A 22191-nucleotide genomic window follows, 5' to 3' on the forward strand; every position below is an offset into this window, starting at 1 on the left:
TCTCAGAGGCAATAAGGCATCAGGAGCACTGGCAGGACCGCAGTGGGCTGTGGTAGAGCCTGATCTGAGCATCCCTGGATGCGGAGCAGGGATTGTGGAGCTGGGGCACTGCCTGGCACAGGGCGTCCCTTATGGTGCTGCCATGCCAGAGGGTGGAACTGGTGTGAATCTCTTTTTGTGACTAAGAATAAACAGACCCTCTTTTCCTAGTTTGACTTTCTTAGACAGCAGAGGGGGAAAGCGGAGGATGCGGTGTGGGAGATGAGTGGTACCAAGGATGACAGCCGTTGTCAGAAGGCAGTCCGCATTGTCACCGAGCTGTGCCGGAAGAAAAGCCTGCCTAGCTTGGACCTGGACATTTGCAGGGAATTCCTCCTGCTGCCTTCCGACCAGAGCCTGATTATCTCCGAGCCAGGTACAGTACCCTGGTCCCGCCTGCTGGAGTGGTGCTGGTGGCTGTCAACACCGAAGACTCTCGCAGGGGGAGGGAAATGTTTGCAAGCCCCATGTTAGACTCAGGGTCGGTCTCGGCATGGTCTCTGTGGTTATTTTCCTTTACACATGTTCCACTGTGAAGTTCTGGATGCAAGCGCTGCCTCACCTGTTGATGTGAAACAAGGGGCTGGTGGGCTGTTACCGGGATGTGCTGGCAAGGAGGCGGTTAATAAGATAAAGTTCCTGTGAAGGTTCCTTATTTTTTTACAAACATAGACTCCTGTCCTGTGTAAAACAAAAAGCAGTAGAAAGACTATTTAAGTAACTGAGATGCCAGGAACTGATTGCTGTTGTCTCAGTTTGAGAAAAGGAAGGACTTGCATGCATTTTTTTGTTCACCAGAAAGGGATCTTAATATACTTTCATGTATTTGTTTTACTTTCCCTAAGAACTGCCTGAAGTTGTTCCCTGTCAGCTTGTAGTGCTAGGGAGACACACTGTGTGTCAGTGATGAATTGGGAGCAAGCATAAGCTCTGAGAGCGGAGGGGCATTTCTGTATTGCAAAGCAGTTAATTTTCTGTGCACTTCTGCTCACAGCGGCTCCTTCCAGAGGGTCGTCTTCTGCAGTAACTTCAGAAGACATTGGCAGAGGGAATTTACATCCCAGGCTCACACACTGAGGAAGAAAAACCAAAATCCCAAGCTTTTTAGCATTATTGATAACAAGCTGTAAGTTGTTTGTGTATTGGAACACTTGTGCAGAGTGCTCCTTTTAATATTTCTCTATATAATGATCTACCAGCCCAGCCTGATTCCACAGCGTAAGTTTTCAGAAACTTTTCCTCTCTCCTGCTGATGCCCGTGCAGAGCCCGGGTGCTGCACAGCATCCTTCAGTGATGTCCTGCTCTGGTCCCTCCTGTCCCTCTGCCAGCGCCTCACGACAGGACATGACGGTCCCCAGGGCACATGGGCAGCTCCCTGGTCTCGCTGGGCTTCTGCCATCTCTTTGCTGGCAGTGGTGCTTCCACTGCTGCTTTACCAGTACCTCCCACCTTCATTTCACATCCCACTCTGTTCGTAACTTAATTATCATCTTAAAATGCCTTTACTTTAACCTGCCTGTTCTGAAGGCCTCTCACCACTGCTGGTGCTGTCCTTACGCATTGCATCCAGTGCAGCTCTTTCCTCTGTTGCAAAAATCTTACTGCATTGCTTCATAATTTTTTACCTTGGTACCAAAATGAATGTTCTCTGGACTCCATGCAGCAGAAATACCTGTACTGCTCTTGTTCTGTCCGCCTGGTATGACAGATAGTTGCCTGCGTGTGTTTGTGCAGCCTGCTCAAGACCTCATTTTCAGGTCGTGATCACATCACCATATGCCTTTAACATCTCAAATGTTTGTCTGTGCTGGTCTCTGGTTTAAGTGTCAGCCTCTACCCAGTGCCCTGGGCAAGTCGTGCTGGCTGGCTGCGCTGGGTGCATTAACAGCTATTACTGTTGTCTCTGCTCTGCACGACTGGGCCCATTTTTATGTCTAGATGGCACTGAGGACACTGTTTGGGCCCAACTAATATTTCTCAAAGGCCTGGATGTAAAGCTGCTCCAGCAAGGGAAAATAACTCTGCATTGTGTTAACTAACGTAGCAGTTGTGGTGGTAAGAAACCCATTAGTGTCTGGATCTTTATCTAATTATCTGCATTTGTGCTTTGTCCATTTTACATTGAAGTCTTATGATAAGCAAATATGCTGTTGGGTACCTGGAGTCCTGTGTTCAGACCCGTTGATTCCTTCCCCACAAAAGGTGGGGTTGTCGCAGAGGAGCAGTGACATGGCTGTGAGATGGGGTATGGACAGGAGAGCCAGAGCCAGTGCTGGGCAGCTGGATCCAGAGTTTGCTGGAGTAAAATTGGCCCAATTTGTCATCATCATGTGAAGTCAACAGCTTCTCTGTCAGTTTGTTACCTCCTGGATAAATCTATTAGCTAATGGGTAAATCAGCTTGGCTTGCCAAGTCTCTGGGTGAAGTTCGCGTCGTTTGGGAGCAGGCAGACGAGAGCACTCTAATGCTGCCAGAGTGAGTAGCCACAGCTGCTTCTGCACAGCTCTGCCTGCCATTAGACCCTGAGAGGTGGTTTGGTTTCTTCTGATGTTTCACGTATGGATGGAGAGCAGTTATCTTCTGGGGATGCTGTGGAGCTGCAAAGAAATTAGCCAGGTATCACTATCCTCCTTGAACTGCAGCTGACAGTGGAAAAAACCTGAATATAAAAATATTACTGAGTAGTTTATGTAAGAATATGTCAGAATATGGTTTTATGCAGTGACTATGTTTTTAAACCTTTTTGGACTGAATGTGGAGAGTGCTACTCTCTATAAAGTAGATGCTGCTCTACCCTCTGTGCCCGGGGTTGTGTAACAGCCGGTTCTCCCACCTAAAGCCAAGAAGAGAAATATGGCTGCAGTGTTTCTCCCGAGTGCCACACGCCGTACACCCGACAAGGGAGCACTGCAGGCTGCTGCTGGCTAGTCATCCAGCAGATAAGTATGTCAGAAAAATAAAGTATTTGTATGAGGAAGGTTTTGGTATGGCTGTGTCAGTGGGTGTGAGGGTGAGCTTCGCCTGCAGTTTGGCCCGTGGCGGAGCCAGGAATAGAACTGATCTCTTGGCTGTGGGCCCTGAGATTGAGCAAGATGCAGCATCCTTTTGTTGAGCCTGTCTGAAATCCTCCCCCGTAGCTCCCTCCATCTGATAGCTCTCTTCCCTGCCAGTCCTCAGCTGTTGTGCAGTGATGCTGCGAGTGTGAGTAGTGCACGGGCATGGGCTGTACACAGTGGGGATGCCTGTGACACAGGGACAACATTTACCGCTGTGGTTGATGTGCCTTAAATAAACGGATCACTTCTCTGCCCTGAGGTGCAACGAGTGCCCTGGGATGTAGCTCTTTGAGAAAATTTGTGGACAAGCCCTACTGAAGTGCAAAGCACTTGGCTGAGGATGCGGAGGAGCCCATGCTGACAGATTCCCAAGGGAGTGCTGCCCTGGGCACATCAAGCGACCCCGTGTCACCCGGTCCCTCTGCCCATGGGAGTGGAGCTGCTTGTTGGAGAGCAGCATGCTCTGGGGTCTCGGGGAAACAGGGTGCCAGACTCTGCTCTCCAGGGCAGCTACGAGCCTCCGCGGTGGGCCCAGCTCTCCCCTGGTGGCTCCTGCCCGGGGCAGCTCCCAGGGGTAGAGCCCGTCATCTTTCCTGCAGGCAGCTGGGCTCGAGCCCCCGACATCCCTGGGGATGAGCATGGCATGGTGCCCTGCACAGCCTTCCCCACCGTGGAGTGTGCTCTCTGCTTCTCTGCAGGACCAGGTTGTTGCTCGGTTTGTGCTGGATTGTGTCACCGACTGGCTCCCAACGCTCTCCGGAGCCCCATTCCCGCGGGCACCGGTGCTGGCCCTGGCTGGGGACAGGGGCTGCCACCATCGTGGGGAGGGGGTGCCAACAGGAGATGGGAGCTTGGCTTCACAGAGGGGATTAAAAACAAAATGATGGTTCTGAAAGGATCATGCAGAGCTGGTGGCGTGTGGTTGTGATGCTCAACGACTGCCTGGGTACACGAGGGAATTCACTCCAGGACCAGAGCACATCCAGGAGCAAACCCCTGGATCTGATTTCTAGCGCCAGCATTACTGTGTTGAGGCTTTCTTTAAATAATATGTTGGGTGTTTTTGCTTCGGTGTATCTATTTGTAAGAAGCTTCGCTGCCCTTTGGAATAAGCACAGGGAACAATGGATGATGTGCAGAGGTTTTTCAGTTTTTACCCAGAAAGTCCCTCAGGATTGCATGCGCAGCAGTCCCTGTTGTCTCGGCACAGTGCATGTGCCCTCCTCAAACCCCTTCGTATGCACTCATTCACCTCAGAAAAATGCTTATCTGCTCTCCTAGTGCAGGGTGTGAAACCTGGAGTGAGAGGAAGGAAAAGGACAGCTGGGGAAAATGCAAAACCAGAGGAGATGTTACAGTGATTTCTGTTTCCTAGCACACTTTGTCAGCTGTCCTTCTGTGCTCTAATCCCACAATAATTCAGAGCACATTTAGTGTTTTGCCCTTTGTGTGAACTGTTCTTTTTAAACTTCATGATGCAGGCAGTACATCTCGTACAGCGCTGAACACCCTCCTGGCACTGCGCAATACTATTAAAATGTTAAACCCACAAGTACCATAAGTGTTCTTGCTGCAGGCAGAAAAAGGGGTGAATTTCTGTGCAATAGGGGTTTTTTCATTGCAGGAATGTTAATGGGGAAAGATCACTTTTATATGGAGAAATTGCTCCTGGAGTATTTTTCTTGGAAAAAGATCACCCCTTGATAGGATAGTTTGACTAATGGGAAAACTGATGACATGCCCATTGACTGATAGGGAATGCCTACAGCCACTGCCTATGAAATACAGGCAAGTCTAGAATTTACTTACCAGCTGTAATAACACACTTTTCTGAATCACCGTTAAAGAGTATTTTAAGTAAATACAACAGGAAACGTGTTTAAAGCCACCCAGGCAAAGCTAATATTGATCACTGAAGCTTGTGTTTCCGGAGGCCAGGCGTGTGAGGGGCAGCACCTTGGGGCGAAGCTCTTTCTTATCACGGAGTAACGTACTTGCAAAATGGATCTTTCCTCCCTCTGCCAGCGCCTGGTCCACCAGCAGGAAAAGGGCTACATGCAGCAGATTTGCTCTTTAGCTCAAGTAAAATAGGCTTGTTCTCTGATCCTGAAGGTGTCAGGTTCAAACCTTGCTATCAGAGAAAGGTTTGCAAAACTATATTAAGATAAGGTTAAAACCAGCAGCATAAATCTAGGAAAAATGGAATATATAGCCTGTCTATGAACATGTGTCTCTCTATTAAGTGTGTGGATCTATGACTCTACAGCTGCCTCTGGCTATGCATGGTGATGGTCCCGGTAAATAAAATGCACCTTTGGAGCTGTGGGGAGTGTGTGTGTTTCGGGGCTCTGTAAGTACCTTCTGCACAGAAGCAGGTTTGCATCTGCCTAATTGCTGTTGGTTGATTCATTCCTGAAGCAGTACAGGGAGGCTGAGCGTGTTTGTGGGTTTTCTTGCGGACCTGGGAGCCTATTCCAGTGCAGCTGCAGTAGCCTCATGCATAGTCAGGGACCAGCATCTAAAACTCCATAGAAACAGGCAGCCAGATTGCTGCTGGTGTTAATTGAACTGCGAGCTGGCTGAGGACAGTGACCAGGGACCAAGCTGAAAGCAGATACCTCTTTGGTAAGTCCACATTTCTGAAGTTGTTTTGTTAATTTTTTGCCTTTTTCCATAGTATGGAGCCTCTTTTCCTTAACAAACATTTTGCTTCAGCAGTTTCTGTCTTTGCTGTTGAAACATTTTCCTCTGCTTTCAGTATTCTCCCTACGTCTCACTGAAACCAAGCATGTGCTTTTAGCTAGTTCAAATCAGGGCATAGCCTACCTCTGATCTTCCCCGCTGTTTTGTGGGGAGACTCAGAGAAGCTGGTATTTCTGTGTTTGCAGGTGTTTGTTGCTTGACATCTTTGCTTTGCTGAAGTGGTACCAGCACGATGTGCACAGCCTGCTGCACAGAGCACGTATTCATTAAATCATACAGTCTCATGTGTGCATTCATTGTTCACAGATAGAAGCAGAACCTGAACTGGGTCTCATGTCTGATACAGTTTTTCATTTAACTGTAGTTTCAGCTGTCCTTGTTTTTCTTATCTTTTCTTACCTTCTTCTTACTGCTCATGTTTCAAAGTACAATTGCATATTCTTCCTTAGGACCCCAGATTTCCATCTCGTGTTGACTAACCAGCTTTTTATAGCTTTAATAATTGTTATATCTTTTTCAAAGATGATAATATATATTTTTCCTTCCTACCTGTATATTGTAAAACCAGGAAGCTTGTCTGTAACAGCCCTTATTGTTTCAATCCAGTGGACTCGCTAACATAACAGCCACTTAACGCTGGCAGTTGTTTGAGAGAGATGTGATTTGTCTCTCTGCCACGCATTGTCTTTAATTATACTTGTACGTTGCAAAATGGCATCCTAGAGGGACAGAGAAGGGATATTTTGAGTGACTGCACATTAACTGTACATTTTAAATGTCTGTGGAAAAAAGAAAGTTATCCTGCATGGTGTCTTGTACACAGTGAAACTTCAGATGTTAATTAAGGCCGCCTTTATATATAGTCTAGTTTGTTATGCTGTAGCAGGTTAGTATTTGACAACATCACAGGAAATTGTACAACGAAGACTAAAGGCAGGATGCCAGAAGCTCAATTCATACAAGCCCTTTCAAAACCATCATTAAGACACACAGTCCTAGAGCATTTGGTTCCATGGAATAATAATTGCCCAGAAATTTAAGCACAGCAATGTCTTTGGTAATGTAAGTATGACTCTGATTTTCTATGCATGTTTGTAATTGCTGCAAAGAAACGCCCGTGCTCTTGCAAGAGCCCAGTGTTAGGTGTGTACGGGAGCACCTCCTCCATCGCCTTCCTTCCCAACGCAGTACTTCATCTCCTGGATGTCTGCGAGCCTTTGCTCAGAGTTGTCTGAGCGCAGCTCTGCATCTGGTCTCTGCCCAAAATGTTCATAGTAAGGGGATTCTGAGCAGCATGGCACGGAGTGATACAAATCATTGGAAAAGGGAAAAAGGAATCTCAGAATCCATGTAATAAATCTGTAGGATCAGGCAGCCCAGGCTGCAGGCGTGAGTGCTGCGTGGTACATCTGAGGGGTTAAAGATCTCTGTCTTTGTTACAAGCTGATGGAAGCAAGCAGCAGCAGCAGCTGATGGCAGGAGCAGAGCCTTTCAGGGAGGAAGTTCCCTGGTCGTTCAGCGGAGCCTGAACAAAGAAATGCTCTTTTCATCACCGCTGCATCCCCAGGTGGGCAGCGCAGGGTCTCGGTACCCAGCAGCCAGTCCCTCGCCAGTGGGTGGCTGGGGGACCCTGCCCGGCTGCTCCGCTCCACACAGAGCCTGTTGGACCGTGCAGACCCAACCATCTTCTGTGTGCCAGGTATTATCAGCAGGATGAGTTGAGAGACAGAGAGAGGGCATGACATGGGCTTTTGTGGTCATACTGGGTTTAGATGGCTTTAATTGGCAACCTGACCTGAGGGCACGGTCCATGTGTCACCCAGTCTTTGCAGCACCAGGAGCCAGGGAGTTTGGGATGAATTCTGTTCTCTTGTTTTGGGTTTGCTGTAGGCAGGTCCATGCAATGAAGCTCTTCCATTGTGCTTTTATGGAGCCAAGGAGACCCTTGTTCTGGAGGGGCTCCGTGTCTCAGGGGGCACACTCAGTCCAAGGAAAGCCTCTGGAAAGCTTTCTGGGCTGCCTCGACCCATGCTTGGGGCTTCTGCCCTTCCCTGGCTGAGCTTTGGTTTTTCAGGTCCTCAGGTGTCCTCTCACCTGACCCCGGATCGCAGGGCTGGAGGTGCCCGGGAAGCCGTGGGATGAGGATCAGTACTCCGGAGGGTTCTCCCTCCTGGGCCGCAGGATGGGGCAGGAAGGGACCCTGATTCTGCTCCCAGTCAAGCTTTATCCTGAGGACTCTTCAGGACTGGCTGATTTTAGGGTTTTTTTGAACCACAGAGAGCCCCACAGGGAAGCATTTCCCCAGAACTGAATCTCACTGAATGTGAGGTGCAGAGAGACGGCGGCTCTGGCACAGGGAGCCTGGACACTGCGGTGCTGCTGACCCTGGTCTCTCCGAGGTCTCACAACAGCCTTTGGCTTTGACCACAAATTTGAAGGGAAATTTTAAGGTGCAGGGTCTTTTGTCACTTAAGGGAGACAGAGTGTCAGCGAGAAGCTCGTTTGCATTGCATCTTGAAATGCAACTGCATTTCTGCATCCCAGAAGTGTCCATATGATGGTGCTTTTCTCTCTGCCCGGCTCTCCTTGGCTTCAGCATGTCTGGAGAGAGACTCCCCCGATATCAAACAGCCTCAGCAAGGCCTCTCCGGCATATCTTCTGTGCTCGCTCAGGTCCTGTGTGTAGGGTCACATCACAGGAGGGAGACGACACTCGGTGTCAGTCATTTCACCTCAGCCCAGGGCACCGCGTGTGTTCAGTGCCGCCAAGTTGTTTACAGATGTTGCTAGAGCATATTGTGATAAAATGTCATGGGATTAGCACATAGATATGTACTATAATTATATGCAGTGTGGCTTATAATAGTTCATTAGATTGTTATCAGTTAGGCATAAAGCAGTGACAACTGTTACTATCTCATTTATAACACTCTAGAGAACAGCTGATTAAGACACAAAGCGACCTAAATCCCTGGGGAATGTTTCCTTTGGTTTGAAACAATTTTTTTTTCTTTTTTTGTCACTTTTGATAACAGAAATATTGCATTGCTGACAGAAATTTCCCCGTCTGCTTGCACATGCAAACAAAAGTTTGAAAAACAAATGTGTCTTTGATGCAGCTTGGAGGGACAGTCCGAATCGTCAGGTCAGTAACCACTGAATACCGACATATTTGAAGAAGGAGCCTTTGATCTGGTCCAGCTGCTCTGCTGGGGCACGGCCACTCTAGTATGTGTTAGTCCTTTTCTCCGGGGGTTGATTTGGGTCTCGCAGCGCTGTGTTCGAAGCCCGTAGTTGCTCGTGGGCAAAGTGGTGGTGGGAGAAGGGAGTTTCCTCTCCAGGTCCTGGCTGGGGAGCCCAGGGCGAGGATGGGTTGGGGACCCCTCTGTAACATCTGTCCCAGATGTTACCATGACTCGTAACATCTTTTCCAAAGACCCGGCAGCGAGGGTGATAGGTGGCATGTTAACCCCGTCTCCAGTACTGACCTTGGTGTTCTAATATGTTTTGGCAGGATCTTCCCATCCAGACAGATTTGAGATTTCTTTTCTGTTTCTAATCCATTTCAGCCATGATCTGATCTGGGTTTTTAAAGATGTGTGGTTTATGTGGGCTCTCGCTGAGCCACCCATCCCCTCCTATCTGAAGGAAGGTGACTGAGGGAAAGGGACGGGCTGTCTTTTTCTAAGCTCGAAAGCCTGATTTTCTTTCCTCTGTAGAAGATAAATCCAAAAAGTCCTGTGGCTGGAAAGAACTTTTTCTTTGTCTTGTCTCCTTTAGCATGTAAACCAGGACAAGGATGTGGGCACAGGAGTGTCTGACCTGGTGGTCCCTAAGCAAACGCAACCCCCACCCTGCGTGTTCCGTGCGTGGCTGATTGTGGGCTAATTAGGACTTTTTCAGCCTGCTTGCCGTTGTGGTTGCCACAGCCTAAATGAACAAAGAACTGAGCACATCTTACCACGGCAATTCAGGAATTCCTGCGGCCATCCCTCTGCCACTCGTATTTGGCACTACTGCTCGGCAGAGATTTCACTTAGCTCTTGTTAAGGCTGCACGGTGTTCCATAGTGGTGTTTTGGCTGTCCGGCTCCTGGTATGGTGGAGGCTTCTCCTGTATGCAGTAGCCATTAAATCTTTCTCCATTCTATTTCACTGAGAAAAGCACAAGCTCCAGGCTACCGAGGTCTCCTCTTACATGGCATTGTTTGGTGTATTACACTTTTTCATCTGTATGTGTTTATTTGTTTCTTTTTATTATTATATATACATACGTGTGTGTAAAGTGCCTCATTGTTGACTCCGCACTTGAAAATCACTTTTGGTGTTTCCCTCTGAATTACTCTGTTTAGATTTTCTTCTGCTTCTTTAAGCTCCGTCTGGGGGAGCGGTGCGCCTCCCTCTCCTGTATCCGAGTGCATTTACCGTTTGTTCCCCGGGTGATAGAAGTACCAAACCGTAAAGTCAAAAACTCCAGGTAGTAAAGGGTAGGATAGCCTCTGTTTTCCCCACCTTTTCTCTGTTTAATGCACTTGCCTAACCATCTCTCTCAGGCCATCAGGTGTGAGGGTCCCTCCCGAGGGACCCAGCACGGGGCGCAGCAAGGACGGGGACAGCAGGCGCCTTGCCCGCCCCAGGAGCCGCTCGCAGCCTCCCCTCTGCGCCGGCTTCCTCCCGGCCGGGACAGAGCAGGAGCTTCACCTGTAGCTGGGATATGTGAGCAATAATGAAAACAACTCTCTCTTCTTCTTGCAGGCGGTGCACGACGCAGGTAACTGCTGTGCGTGTCCCAGGACCCTGCGCAGTCCCCATCGCTGCACACCCGGGCTGCTCCGTGCGGCTGCGGTGGGAGTTGCTGGGATAGTAATTTATTCCATGTGCTAATTTATTGTTTAAATGTTTTCTCCTTAATTATAATTTGAACTGAAGTTTATGAAATTTGGGAAATTGCAAGTAGTGTCGCTAACAAGCTGATAACTGGTTTCCAGGACAACAAATTACACAACTGTTAAAGGAACAAAACTTTGCATTAAGTTGTCCATGTCTCATGTTCTAGTTATTCTCCTGGCTGTAGAACCGCATCCCCTAAAGAATTACAGTAAATGGTGAAAAAAATCCCTGGCATTGCTCAATGAAGGAAGTTTTGTCTGGACTGGAGTTACGAGGTTGCTGTTTGCACTTGGACCATAGACTGTGGTTGCTTGAAAGCCTGGATCCCTGCAAGGTCTCCTTATGAAGCAGGTTGTCTTCATACTTAACGTGCAATAATGAGATGGTTTGAATTTTATAATCTTATATAATTACTCTCAAAATAGCTTCTGATTCATCCTTGCCTTTGAAGCTTATAGTTTGCATTCCAATAAGCTCTTGCAGGGCAGGAATGCTGTGGTAGCAGCAAATTAATTTTTTAGAAGTTTTTTCCTATCTAACTGAAACTTTGGCGTAGCCAGTTGAGCATTCCTGTCTCTGTCTTCCTATAATCCGTTACGTAGCTGGGCGTGCACAGGAGACAAGGGGCTCTGTCAGGGTTCCTGCTGAGCCTATGCTGGCAGGAGGAAGCTGGTGGGAGCTGATAGTGTGAGACTCAGTGTCCAAGGGCTGAGGAACCACGTGAACAGGATAAATCTCCTTCTAGCTTTGTGTGGGAGGAAGGTTGAGTTTGCAGAGCTTCCAGGGGAACGTTTCAGAGATTCTGCAAATGTTTCTTCTCAGAACATCTGTAGTGTTCATCTCACGAGGATTTCCACCTCTCTCATGGTTTGAGGGGAGTTTGCCATTGAGCTACATGTGATGAACTGAGTGCGAAAGTGCTCTTCATGTAAAGTAACCTGTGAAAGCTCTTCCTGCTTTCATGTTGTTTTCAGTTCACTTTCACTATGCTGTCTTCAGTGGAATTACTTGTGGTTGACAAAGAGTAACAGAACAAGGTTTGGGGACATTCTGCAGCAAAGAGCAGCCAGAACCGCCTTCACCTGGAGAAACTTTGCAAAGTGTTCCCGGGTGGGGGAGTGGGCACGCTGCGGGATCTCTCAGGGTCAGCACCGGGCAGCTGAGGGGAACATCAGTGGCTCTTTCATTACCCACAGACAAAACCACCCTGGTTTGTTTCTCTTTGGAGCTATTTCCGTGACTTCATTTTCCTCTCCCACATACTCCAAGGATGCGGCACTGTCCTCGGCGGGGCGATGCTCCCTGTCCCCCTGCAAGGACACCTGAGAAGGGCCCAGGCTCCCGTTGGGCTGAGCAGGGTGTCGGAAGGGGCAGGTAGAGCTGTACATGCAGGTGATGCTGCTGCGGTCGCTCCCTGGGCAGGGGCAGCTTGGAGGGTCTGGGAACACGGCCTGTAACCCGTGGAGCTGCAGGTGATGGACGTCCCCAGCGCTCTCTGGGTTTGCTGCTGACTTGCTGTGATGAGGGGGCTGCTCTGCAGCCTTTATTGCCTCCCACAGCATGAGATAATGTCTGAGGGACGGCGGAAGCTCTGCTCAAGCCATAATTGTTTTCTGACCTGGTCCTTTAACATCTGCTAAGAACTTGATGAAATATTTTCCCCTCACTAACCACCCACACCTCTGTGATCCTGTTTGAGCGGCAGCCCCTCTGCAGCACTTCACAACACATCCCGCTCCTGGGCGCTCAGGCTGCTTGTGAAAAGCAAATTGACTGCAGCGAGACTTTGAAGTGACAGCTGCTAATGACTTGTCTAGCTCAAGAATATTTCAGGACATGTTCCTATAGCTCATAGCTGCCTAGAGAACACAGCCAGTAAATCAAGAAGCGTTGCTGAAGTTGCAAATGACAACCAAACAGCAGTGAGTAGACCTGAAGATGTGTGAGTAAAGACATCAGCAGAGGACTGGCGCGATGGACGCCGTCCCAGCGAACGGAGGCAATTAGTGAGCAGTTTGCAGCACTTCCCTCTGCAGACCCCAGTGCCCCCTTTGCCGTGGCTCTGTTAAACAGAGCTGCTTTCTGGTACAAGAACTGAAGCTGTGTTGGGTGATAGGGATGATCAGGTCTCATCATTTGCTCTGTTACGGTTCCCACGGCCGTGGCACGCCTGGGCAGGGGGTGAGGAGCTGGCTGAGAACCACACGCTGCTGCACTGCAGCTCGTCTCTCTTCAGATGCAGCATTTCAGGATTTACAAGACAGCCAGTTTCCTGTTCAGAATTCCTGTTGCAGTGCTGTGCGTGCCGCTGCGCTCCCTGGAGCCTTGCAGGGTTTGTTCTGAGCTCTGCTCCCCTCCTCTGCTGCGGTTCGTGTTTTGAGTTTGGCTGTGGTGCTGCTGCGTTGGTTTAACATTTGGTTTCTGTTCCATCCAGTCCCTGCTCCTTCCTCTGTAAAGCTTGAAAGCTGAACAGCATTGTTAAATAAACATGTCTGTAGCTAGGATTTAATGGAAACCTCTGTCACGGCTGTTGTCCTGTGCTTCCCTCTGCCCCAGGCATCTGAGATTCACCAAGGTTTCTCATGCCCAACTTCCAGCCCTCAGTTAATCAGACTTACATTGCTGATGCTTCTCAATTGAGAGAAAATTAGATCAGCAGTTGGTGGGTGCCTCACGTGGTCTTTTGTAGCCACAGAGCTGCCTGTCTTCTCCTCCAGCAATAACTCATAGTAATCCATCATTTGAATGCGTGATCTCTACAAAGCCCTACAGAAATAGAACAATATATTCTCACAAGCACTGTTGCAATAGAAAAATGTAGCAAAAATGGACAGAGAAGCCTGGAAATATCTCCTGAGGTGGTCTGAGCAGTGGTCGATATATTACACTGGAAAACCAGTAACACAGCCAGTGCAAGGGAGGATCAGGTACATCACCATCACCCCCTTCCTCTGGGCTCTGCTGTCTCCTGTAAGAGAGTTTCTTTCCAGTTCTTACCAGTAAGAACCTCTCTCAGGGAAGATGTCCCTTTGCTCCTGGCAGGATCAGGTCAGAGGCTGTGCCTGGGTCTGTGCACGATGACAGAGCCGTGGGACCAGCTGAGCAGTGGTGGCAGCACTGGCAGTGCCCACCCTTGGCAGAACATGATGTCAAAGTGCCCCAGCAGCTTTGTGCTGAGGGTGCTCCAGGGCCTGCAGAGACCCATCTGTCCTCTTGCAGATGCCAAGGGGCTCTGGGAAGGGACTGCTGAGTCAGTGGCATGGGTCCTGGTGGCTGCTGTGGCTGAGGTCCTCCGGTGTGAGCCTGGCCCCACACTGGGTCTTAGCCCACAGCATTTGTTTTTTTCAACCGCTCCTCGAACTTGCACTCGTGTTATTCAAACTTTGTTTGAATCCAACAGGTTGGAATGACTAATAGATGCTGTAGTGCTGAGAGTGCCATCAAATGTATTTTGTTTTCTCTATGGGGAGTGGGTAGAAGGAAAGATAAATTACGTCTTTGAGATATTAAATATAACTCTTCACATTAAACTCAGAGTTATCCATGAATCTCTTTAATGATAGTGCAAGCTACTTCACAGCAATAGAAGTCAATGTTGCCATAATTAAACTAGTATTGTCTCGCACTTAATAGACTGTTGTAATCATGGCTTTGTCATATTATTAATCATTTTCTGTTTGGACTTTGCTGATTATCCCCTTTGGTAACTCAGTTTGGGTATTATGAAGTCATGAGGGGCATAAAGCTGAAACATAGTTCCACCATATTCTCTTAATTAGTTCCCATCCAAGATGAAACAGGATGTACGCTGTACTGATGACCTGCTTTCCGAGTGCACGGGTACTGGGGCAAGGGAGGGGCTGGACTAACCAAGGCATTACCCCCCTTTCCTAAATTTGCCTTTAACTTTACAGTTTTAAGTTGCTCCTCAGTCCCTTTGTCCTGCCCTGGGCCATCTCATCTTCTATCACAGCTCCCATCACCCAGCAGCTTCCCACCACCCTCATCCCTGTTTCCTTCAGAGATACATAATGGCTCCTGCTACAAGAAAACAAAAATGCAGTGTTGTTTTTGTTCCAAGTCAGTCTAAGCTGTTTGTGCTCTCTCTGAAGGCTTTGATTTGTTATTTTCCGTTATTCCAGGCTGCAGGAGTGGGAGATCAGTGTCTCCGTTGACTCAGTTTTGACTTTTAATGGTACCTCCTACTGCAAAAATGGTGATAAATGATCATTTATCATTAGCCTCTCAGGTACGGCTTGCTTTCTGCTGTTCACTAAAGGATGCAGAGCAAAGACCATGATCCACGTGGGATCCCCGTGGATGTGCTCGTGTCTGTCCTGGCAGCAAATGGCTTTCTGGTTCAGAGACCTCTGTTTCTTTCCATCAGCTGCTCTGATGGGGAATCTGTGGCACAGCTCACCAAAAGCTCATTCCTGGCTGAGAGGAGCCTTTCCCTGGTTCTCCCGGTGTGAAAATGCTTTTGGTAAAAGTCTCTGCATTGCAGCAAAGAACCAGGACTGCTGGTGGTGGCTGTCGACGGTCACCTCTGGGGCATTGCTGTGAGATGTCATACTGCTTTGTGTCTGCAGGGACTGGGACAAAGTCTCAGTTCTCCAGGAGTTTGGGTGCACACAGAAACATAGAGGGTCACAAATTCACGATTTCTCTTTTGCTTTACGTACCACGCTAAACCTCTATCTCAAAAAGACCTTCATAAGTGAGGCAGACCATCCCTGGAGGAGCTGTCTCTGTCCCACTGGGTGAATAACAGCTCGGTGCCTTATCCTAAGCTTATCAACTCATGCAGGTAAATGCTCGTGTCCATGTCTTTCCTGCTGCTTGTTCTCCCCTCCCTCCTTGTTAGTCATGCGAGAGCTTCGTCATTGCTGCTCTGTAGCCAAAAGCAGTCTCCAGCTGAGAGTTCCTCTGGGAAGGGGCTCTTGCTTCCTGGGGTGAGACTGGAAAATAGCCATGTTAATTTGTATTTGCCACCTTCTCCTTTTAAGTTTTATCTTTATCTTTATCTCAGTTACAAGTTGTAATAAAATCCATTTTCCAACATGGCAATTTCTCCTGTGTCTCTCAAGGTACTGGGCCAGGATGAGCACTGAGGTGGATGAGAACAGGGTGAGGAATGGCTGGAGCCGTTCTGCACTTGTATGGCCCCACTCACCTGACAACAAAGTGACAAATAACTCACTTATTTTTTTTAGAGTAGAATAGAAACATAGTTCTTGTTGCATTTTTCCTCAGGTGGGACATTTTCAGAGCGATAATGTGCCTCTGTCCCTCACTGAGGACGGCAATGCCCTGAGCGACGCGGGGGGCTCCAGCGCCTGGGCTGGGTAAAGCAGAGGCTGAACCATCCCTGTGCCGGAGCTTCCCTAGGGCCAGACACAGACCCTCTGCCCCGGGGCTGAGCTGTGCTTCTGGTCTGTTCTGTCTTTGGAGCAGTTTTTTGGGAACAGACCTTACCTCCACCCATGCCAGGAATACCCAAGTAACCTCTGGCCCTGGGGCATTTTCTATGAGATAAGGAATTATCTTGTTTTTACAGTTTCTTGTAAGTTAAAGGACATTTAAAGCATAACATTTTGAATTGGGTATTCTGTTAACATATTGACGGGTATTCTTTTAAAAGTAACTGGTATTTTCAAATTCATAAGAGAAAGCTCATTAAATCAATTAAGGTCAACTTTGTCCAACTGATATTTAAGTTTAATAAGTCGTGAAAAAGTCTTGGGGAATTCAATGTCATCTACAGAGAAACCAATATTCTTCCCAGGCAGATGCTTAAAAAATGTCTGTAAAATCCTGATCCCTTCTACTTGCATTTTATGTGAACTGTCAGAGGAAAGAGTAGGAGGTCATGCATAAAAGTATCTGTGAATCCTGTCAAATACATTATGAATGCCAGCTCAGCAAGAAGTGACATAAACTAAGATCTTTCTCAAGCTGGCAACAGGTTTTCAGAAGGGATAACTGATTATTTCTGATGTTTTCCATTAATGAGTCTGGTGTGCTAGCAGAGTCATACATGCTATATAAATTTTGGGAATGGGCAGAAGTATCTTAACAGAAACTTCTATGTCACATCCCAGCTCCCAGCAGGGATAGATTCTGCACTGCAACTATTTCCCTTGTAACAGAACAGACATATTTGCAAAAAGTCCAGGTTCTTAAATTTTCTTACTTTGACACTGAGTTTCCTGGGCACAATTCCAAGACTTAACTCAAAGTATAGGAAAGTGGTACCTCTGCGCCCTCTGCTTTGGTGAGAATTCATTTAGCCAAATCTCTAAGGAGGCTCCACTGCTGACTTGTACAATCCTATTTATTATTGAATAAGACGGGACCTATTTATTCACCCCAGTAGTGATCTGTATTTCCACCTTGGAGCTACAGCAGAAAATAAATGGTGCAGTCTGACCTGTACAGAAGTCTGGCGAGGGAGAGGAAAAGTTGCAAAAATTTCTGGATGGCATTTATTCTTTCCATCTGCACCTGCTGGCAGCTCCCAGCCCTTCCTTTCAAGTCGGAGGACCTGTGGGCAGTCAGGAAGCTTTGCCTCAAGCCCTTAGTGAATTTGCTAAGCTAGGTAATTTTGTGGAAAAACAATGCATTTCCTCTGGGATATCAGGAACAACAGATGGTTTCCCAGGTGTTCAGGAGAATTGCCTTGTTCCTGTGTAGATGTCACATTTTGCATCTGATGCTTCCTTGAGATTTCACTTACAAGAACTGATGTGAAATCCTAAATATATAGTAGTTGTTGTATTCCCAGACAGTATGTTAGCAAAGTTTGATGATGTGAATGGGTTCATGAATACTTTGCTGTTATGGTTCATCAATGATGGTTGGGTTTTTTTTTTAAATTATTTTTTGAAATAATTTTTAAATTCAGCTATTTTGTGAAGACAAAAATTTAGTCTTTCCTCGTATTTCATAGATTTTCTCAGCCTTATACATTAAATATCTTACTACAGCTGTACAAAATTAAACTATAGGACCAAAGGAAACAGTCACTGTACAAGAGGCTTGTTTGCTCACTAAGAGCCATTTCAGCTGTGGCTTCCCGGGCAACTCAGAAATACACACGCCTCAGGTAGAGAATTAAGTACCTGCTCTCTCTTTCACGTCAACACAAAACCTTTCTGCTCTGAGCGCGTACATAAACAGAGGCGAGGGGCGGTGATGGTCATTCTGTACAAACTGCTGGAGCGTTTGGTGGTTTTTTGCCTGTCTTTCTGTCCTGACTTGCACTTAGGTAATTAAAAGAGCACAGCTTTACCGGTCACTACAAATAACACAGTGGACAATCAAGGAATTGTCCTTGAACTCGTAGCTATTGGTGACAGAGCTGCCCGCGTCCCGACACAGCAGACTTTGCTCCGGTGCAAAACCTGGCTTCATCCTCAGGGTCTGGTTGGAATTTTGGTTTGGGTGGGAATCTGGGAATTAATACACTGTAAGAAAGGAACTAAAAATAGCCAATGTCTTCTCTTTTTGAAGCGCTGTGAATCATGTCACAGCCGGGATCATATGTATATGTCTATGTATAGCTTCCTGTTTTCCTCATTCTTTAGCCATAGGCCTGGAAGCTCTTTCTGCTACAGAAAAAGATTGAAATGCTGAAATACATAACGTATGAGGTAAAAGTGACTCAGAGAGTCAAGGAACATAGCTTTTGTGCTACTCAGAATAAGGAAGAATGTATAATACTTTCTATACAGCCTCCTTCTCTGTTTGGTTTCACTGCAACAGCAGCTTGTGATTATTATTTATTTTTTTTTGTATTGGTATTTACTTGTTATTCCCTATGGGCACATCTGGACAAGATGTGAGCATTGACAGTACAACAGCAATCTGCTTCCAGGATCATGGTAGATAGATTTTTTTTAATTTTTTTTTTAATATAGTGTCTGAACACCTGTGGTATGAAAGGAAAAAAGGCAGTTTCTGCCGGTACAGCACTGGAGCTCGTTTCTGTCATTCTATTCTGCAATTCTTGGTTTCAGGCTCAGCAGATTAACAATGCCAGAAAGCAAACCAAGAATGATATTTTATAGCCAATCTAAGCATCACAGTATAGAACTTCATGGCTCTGGCTATCTGGAGACACGCATTTCTCCCCAGACGTGTCTGGGGCAGGATTGGTCCCAAATCTGTCAGGGGATGCTCCCTTGGGTCTGACTCTCACTTGCAGAGCTTGCTGAGAGCTCTCCATTAGTCATGATATAGGTTGGTTTGGACCATTTCTTGCCTTTACTTACGGCTTTCTCACCATCTTTCTTCTCTTTTCTCCTTCCCCTTTCCTCCCCTCTCCCTGTCGCTGTTGCCTTCTCTCCCCCTGTAGAGCTCTCCATCAGCCTCCTTGCGGTGATAGTAATTGTGTGTGGCCTGGCCCTGGTGGCAGTTTTTCTGTTTCTCTTTTGGAAGCTGTGCTGGGTTCCCTGGAGGAACAAGGCCATTTCTTCTAACCCGGCCGTCCTGCAGAGCGAGGCAGACTGTGGTAAGGAGAACATGGCAGACAAGCTCAAGGACACAGGTGCCATAAGTTTCCTGGAGGCAGCAGTGAAGATCAGCCACACGTCGCCGGACATCCCGGCAGAGGTCCAGATGTCCATGAAGGACCACATCATGCGGCGCACACGGATCCAGCGGCAGACGACGGAGCCTGCATCTTCCACCAGGTGAGCGGGACACGGCAGGATGGGGATGCTGCGGTGGTATGGGAATGCTGCAGTAGGATGGGGATGCTGTGGTGGGATGGGGATGCTGTGCTGGGGCAGCAGGCAGGTGGGAGACACCTTTAGTGGAGCCTGACACTCAGGGAGGCTAAAGCAAGCACTCCCACCTACATGCTCGATTACTTTCCAAAGATTGGTCATTAACCAACTAATGTTGGTTGTTAAGACTGGCTCACCGTGGACCCTTTAAAAAAAATCAAGGTTTCAAGCCCCGTTACTGTGACTTGACCTCATTGTGTCAAGCCGTCAGCGTTCTTTGGCCACTTTAATTTTGTTCCAACATGAGAGGCAGGCTGAAGTATCAATGATGGTATGCTGTCAGACAGAATTAGACCTTTTTTCTCTCTCTTGTTGTTGTGGCTCATAGCAGAAACAATTAGATAAGCAGAACTGACATATTGCTCACTGCCCAAGCTTAGAACCAGCTGCGCTCAGTGCTTGCGCTCCGTGCGCGTCTCTGTCTCAGCCGGGGACGGAGACGTCAATGTCACACTCAGTAAATTGGGTTCCATGAACCTTGGGACACCTTCTCGGCAAGAATTCTGAGAAATATGGTACCCTTCCCTGACACAGAAGGCAGTGAAACTAGGACAGGAAAGGGCAATCGCGGGGTCCTGGCTGTGCCCCAGCACTTCTGCTGGCTTTGCTGGCCGTGCCCACGGTGTGTGCGAGAGCGCGGCTGTGAAAACACACATTGCTCAGCAATTGGCTGCAGAATTGAAGAATTATTAAGGCACCGATCACAGCCTTCTGTTTGAAGAAGATGATGGCACTAAAATCAATACAGTGCCTCTTGCAATTGTGCCTCATACTCTTTTATTTAACTCCACCGCTTTTTGGGCAGCTGATTGCCTCTCTGTCACGCACACGCTCATTCTGCTTTTATTACATCTTTCCCATGGAGGAGAAAACAAATGCTGAGTCTATCTGAATTAGGGCAAACAAAGTGGGACTCAGTTGCATGTGGGAAGGTTTCAAACCCCCTTTCTCAGGTGAAGGAGCCCGGCATGAGCCATGGGCCAGCAGCCAGACCCGGGGACACTGGGGAACAGCCTCAGCTCTTCGGGATCTCTGACTCACAGCCCAGCCCAACACGCCTTTGAGGAACCTGCCAAGGAGAAGCCAGGTCTCCGAGCACCACGTACCACCAACAGCTAATGCTCTGGCTGTACAAGTTCTTATTATGGTTAAATAACTCCATATACTGCTCTTGTAAACACCAGATAGTCTGAAATAATGCCATGAGTCCATAGAGAGCTTTTATGCTTTGCTTAGATAAAGCTTTGCTTACATACAGTTTCCCTTGTCCTGAAGGGGAGCTCAAGGCAAGAGAGAGCTTCCAGATGAGGCTGTGCATTCCTCCCCGTCAAGAATTATCTGTTGGTTTCTGATGAGAGTCTGTTGGAGAAGTTCGGAAGCAGCAATACCCAGAACAAAACCTAACTTTCTGAGCCAGCCATGGTTCTCGTGCTTTAAAAGCTTTTTTTGCCTGAGGGAAACTTAGTGCCAGTATCTTGGAATTGTAAATACTGAGGATGGGAAAGAGTCTCCACACTGGGCTGTCTATGGCTTGGTTAAGGAGTTGTTGGGTCTCATATATTTAGCTGTGAGCTAATGCGGCTTGCTGCAAATACTCTGAAAGTGAGGAAGTTTGCTGGATCAGTTCCTCTGAGCACTGGAGGTGTTCCCTTCAGTGTTCGTTTCCATAACGTGCCTGGTTTCTGTGCAGAGGACAGCAGCACCTTTTGTGCTCATTCTTGTGCCCTTCCTGCTTTCCTAGCGTTAGTAGTCCAGGGGAGAAAAAGGAGAGAAATGCCCTTGGAAAACCATACAGCTGCCATGTCTTCCTCCTGCAGGCACATCTCCTTCAAAAGGCACCTTCCTCGGCAAATGCACGTATCCAGCATGGACTATGGCATGGACCCGCCGGCTGTGGCTGAGCAGCCGACCAGCATTGGTCGCATTAAGCCTGAACTCTATAAGCAAAAATCTGTTGACTCTGAGGACCCAAAAAAAGAGGCAGCAAAGACCTGTGGGAAAATTAACTTCACGCTCAAGTATGACTACGAGAATGAGATGCTGACTGTCCGAATTCTCAGGGCTTTTGACTTGCCAGCCAAAGACTTCTGCGGCAGCTCAGATCCCTACGTGAAGATCTACCTCCTGCCAGACAGAAAGCGCAAGTTCCAGACACGAGTCCACAGGAAGACTCTGAATCCCACCTTCGATGAGTCCTTCCACTTCCCTGTGCCTCACGAGGAGCTGGCGAGCAGGAAGCTCCACCTGAGTGTCTTTGACTTTGACAGGTTCTCCAGACATGACATGATAGGAGAAGTTATCTTGGAGAACCTGTTTGAGGCCTCAGACCTTTCCCGGGAGACTTCCATCTGGAAGGACATTCAGTACGCGACAACGGTGAGTATGTGCTTGGGAGCGTCATCCCTGCCCTGGGAGCATTCACAGTGCGTTGCCGCGGTGTGGTGCATGGTCCCTGTGCTCTGGAGGACAGGTACGGGGTGGTGAGTGGCTCCAGGGTAGGATGGGTTGGGATCCTCTTTTTGGCTGGACTCCCTGAAGGGGTAAGTCCTGCACAACGGCCAGCTGGTGGGTTTATTGTGGGTCTCTCTGTGGGAGGTACCATTAGTCCTGAGGACCTACAGCCATCACATGCAGGGGTGGTGAGGGCTGCTGTACTCAGAAGACTGTCAGCTTTACCAGAATCCTGATTTACTGGAATTTCATCCCCTTGCGTA

At 47.9% G+C, this 22191-nt stretch overlaps 1 protein-coding gene across 1 annotated transcript in view; it reads left to right on the top strand.

Annotated features, from left to right (window-relative positions):
- Window positions 1–261: 261 nt before the first annotated feature.
- SYT6 (synaptotagmin 6) overlaps window positions 262–22191 on the top strand; it is a 35202-nt gene continuing 13272 nt past the window's right edge. The window contains exons 1-3 of the mRNA XM_074163262.1: window positions 262–415; window positions 19045–19381; window positions 21295–21853. Coding sequence (XP_074019363.1) covers window positions 262–415; window positions 19045–19381; window positions 21295–21853 — 1050 coding nt within the window. The remainder of the gene's footprint in view (window positions 416–19044; window positions 19382–21294; window positions 21854–22191) is intronic.

This window comes from Numenius arquata, chromosome 24 (assembly GCF_964106895.1).
Source record: "Numenius arquata chromosome 24, bNumArq3.hap1.1, whole genome shotgun sequence".
NCBI classification, from domain to species: Eukaryota; Metazoa; Chordata; class Aves; order Charadriiformes; family Scolopacidae; genus Numenius; species Numenius arquata.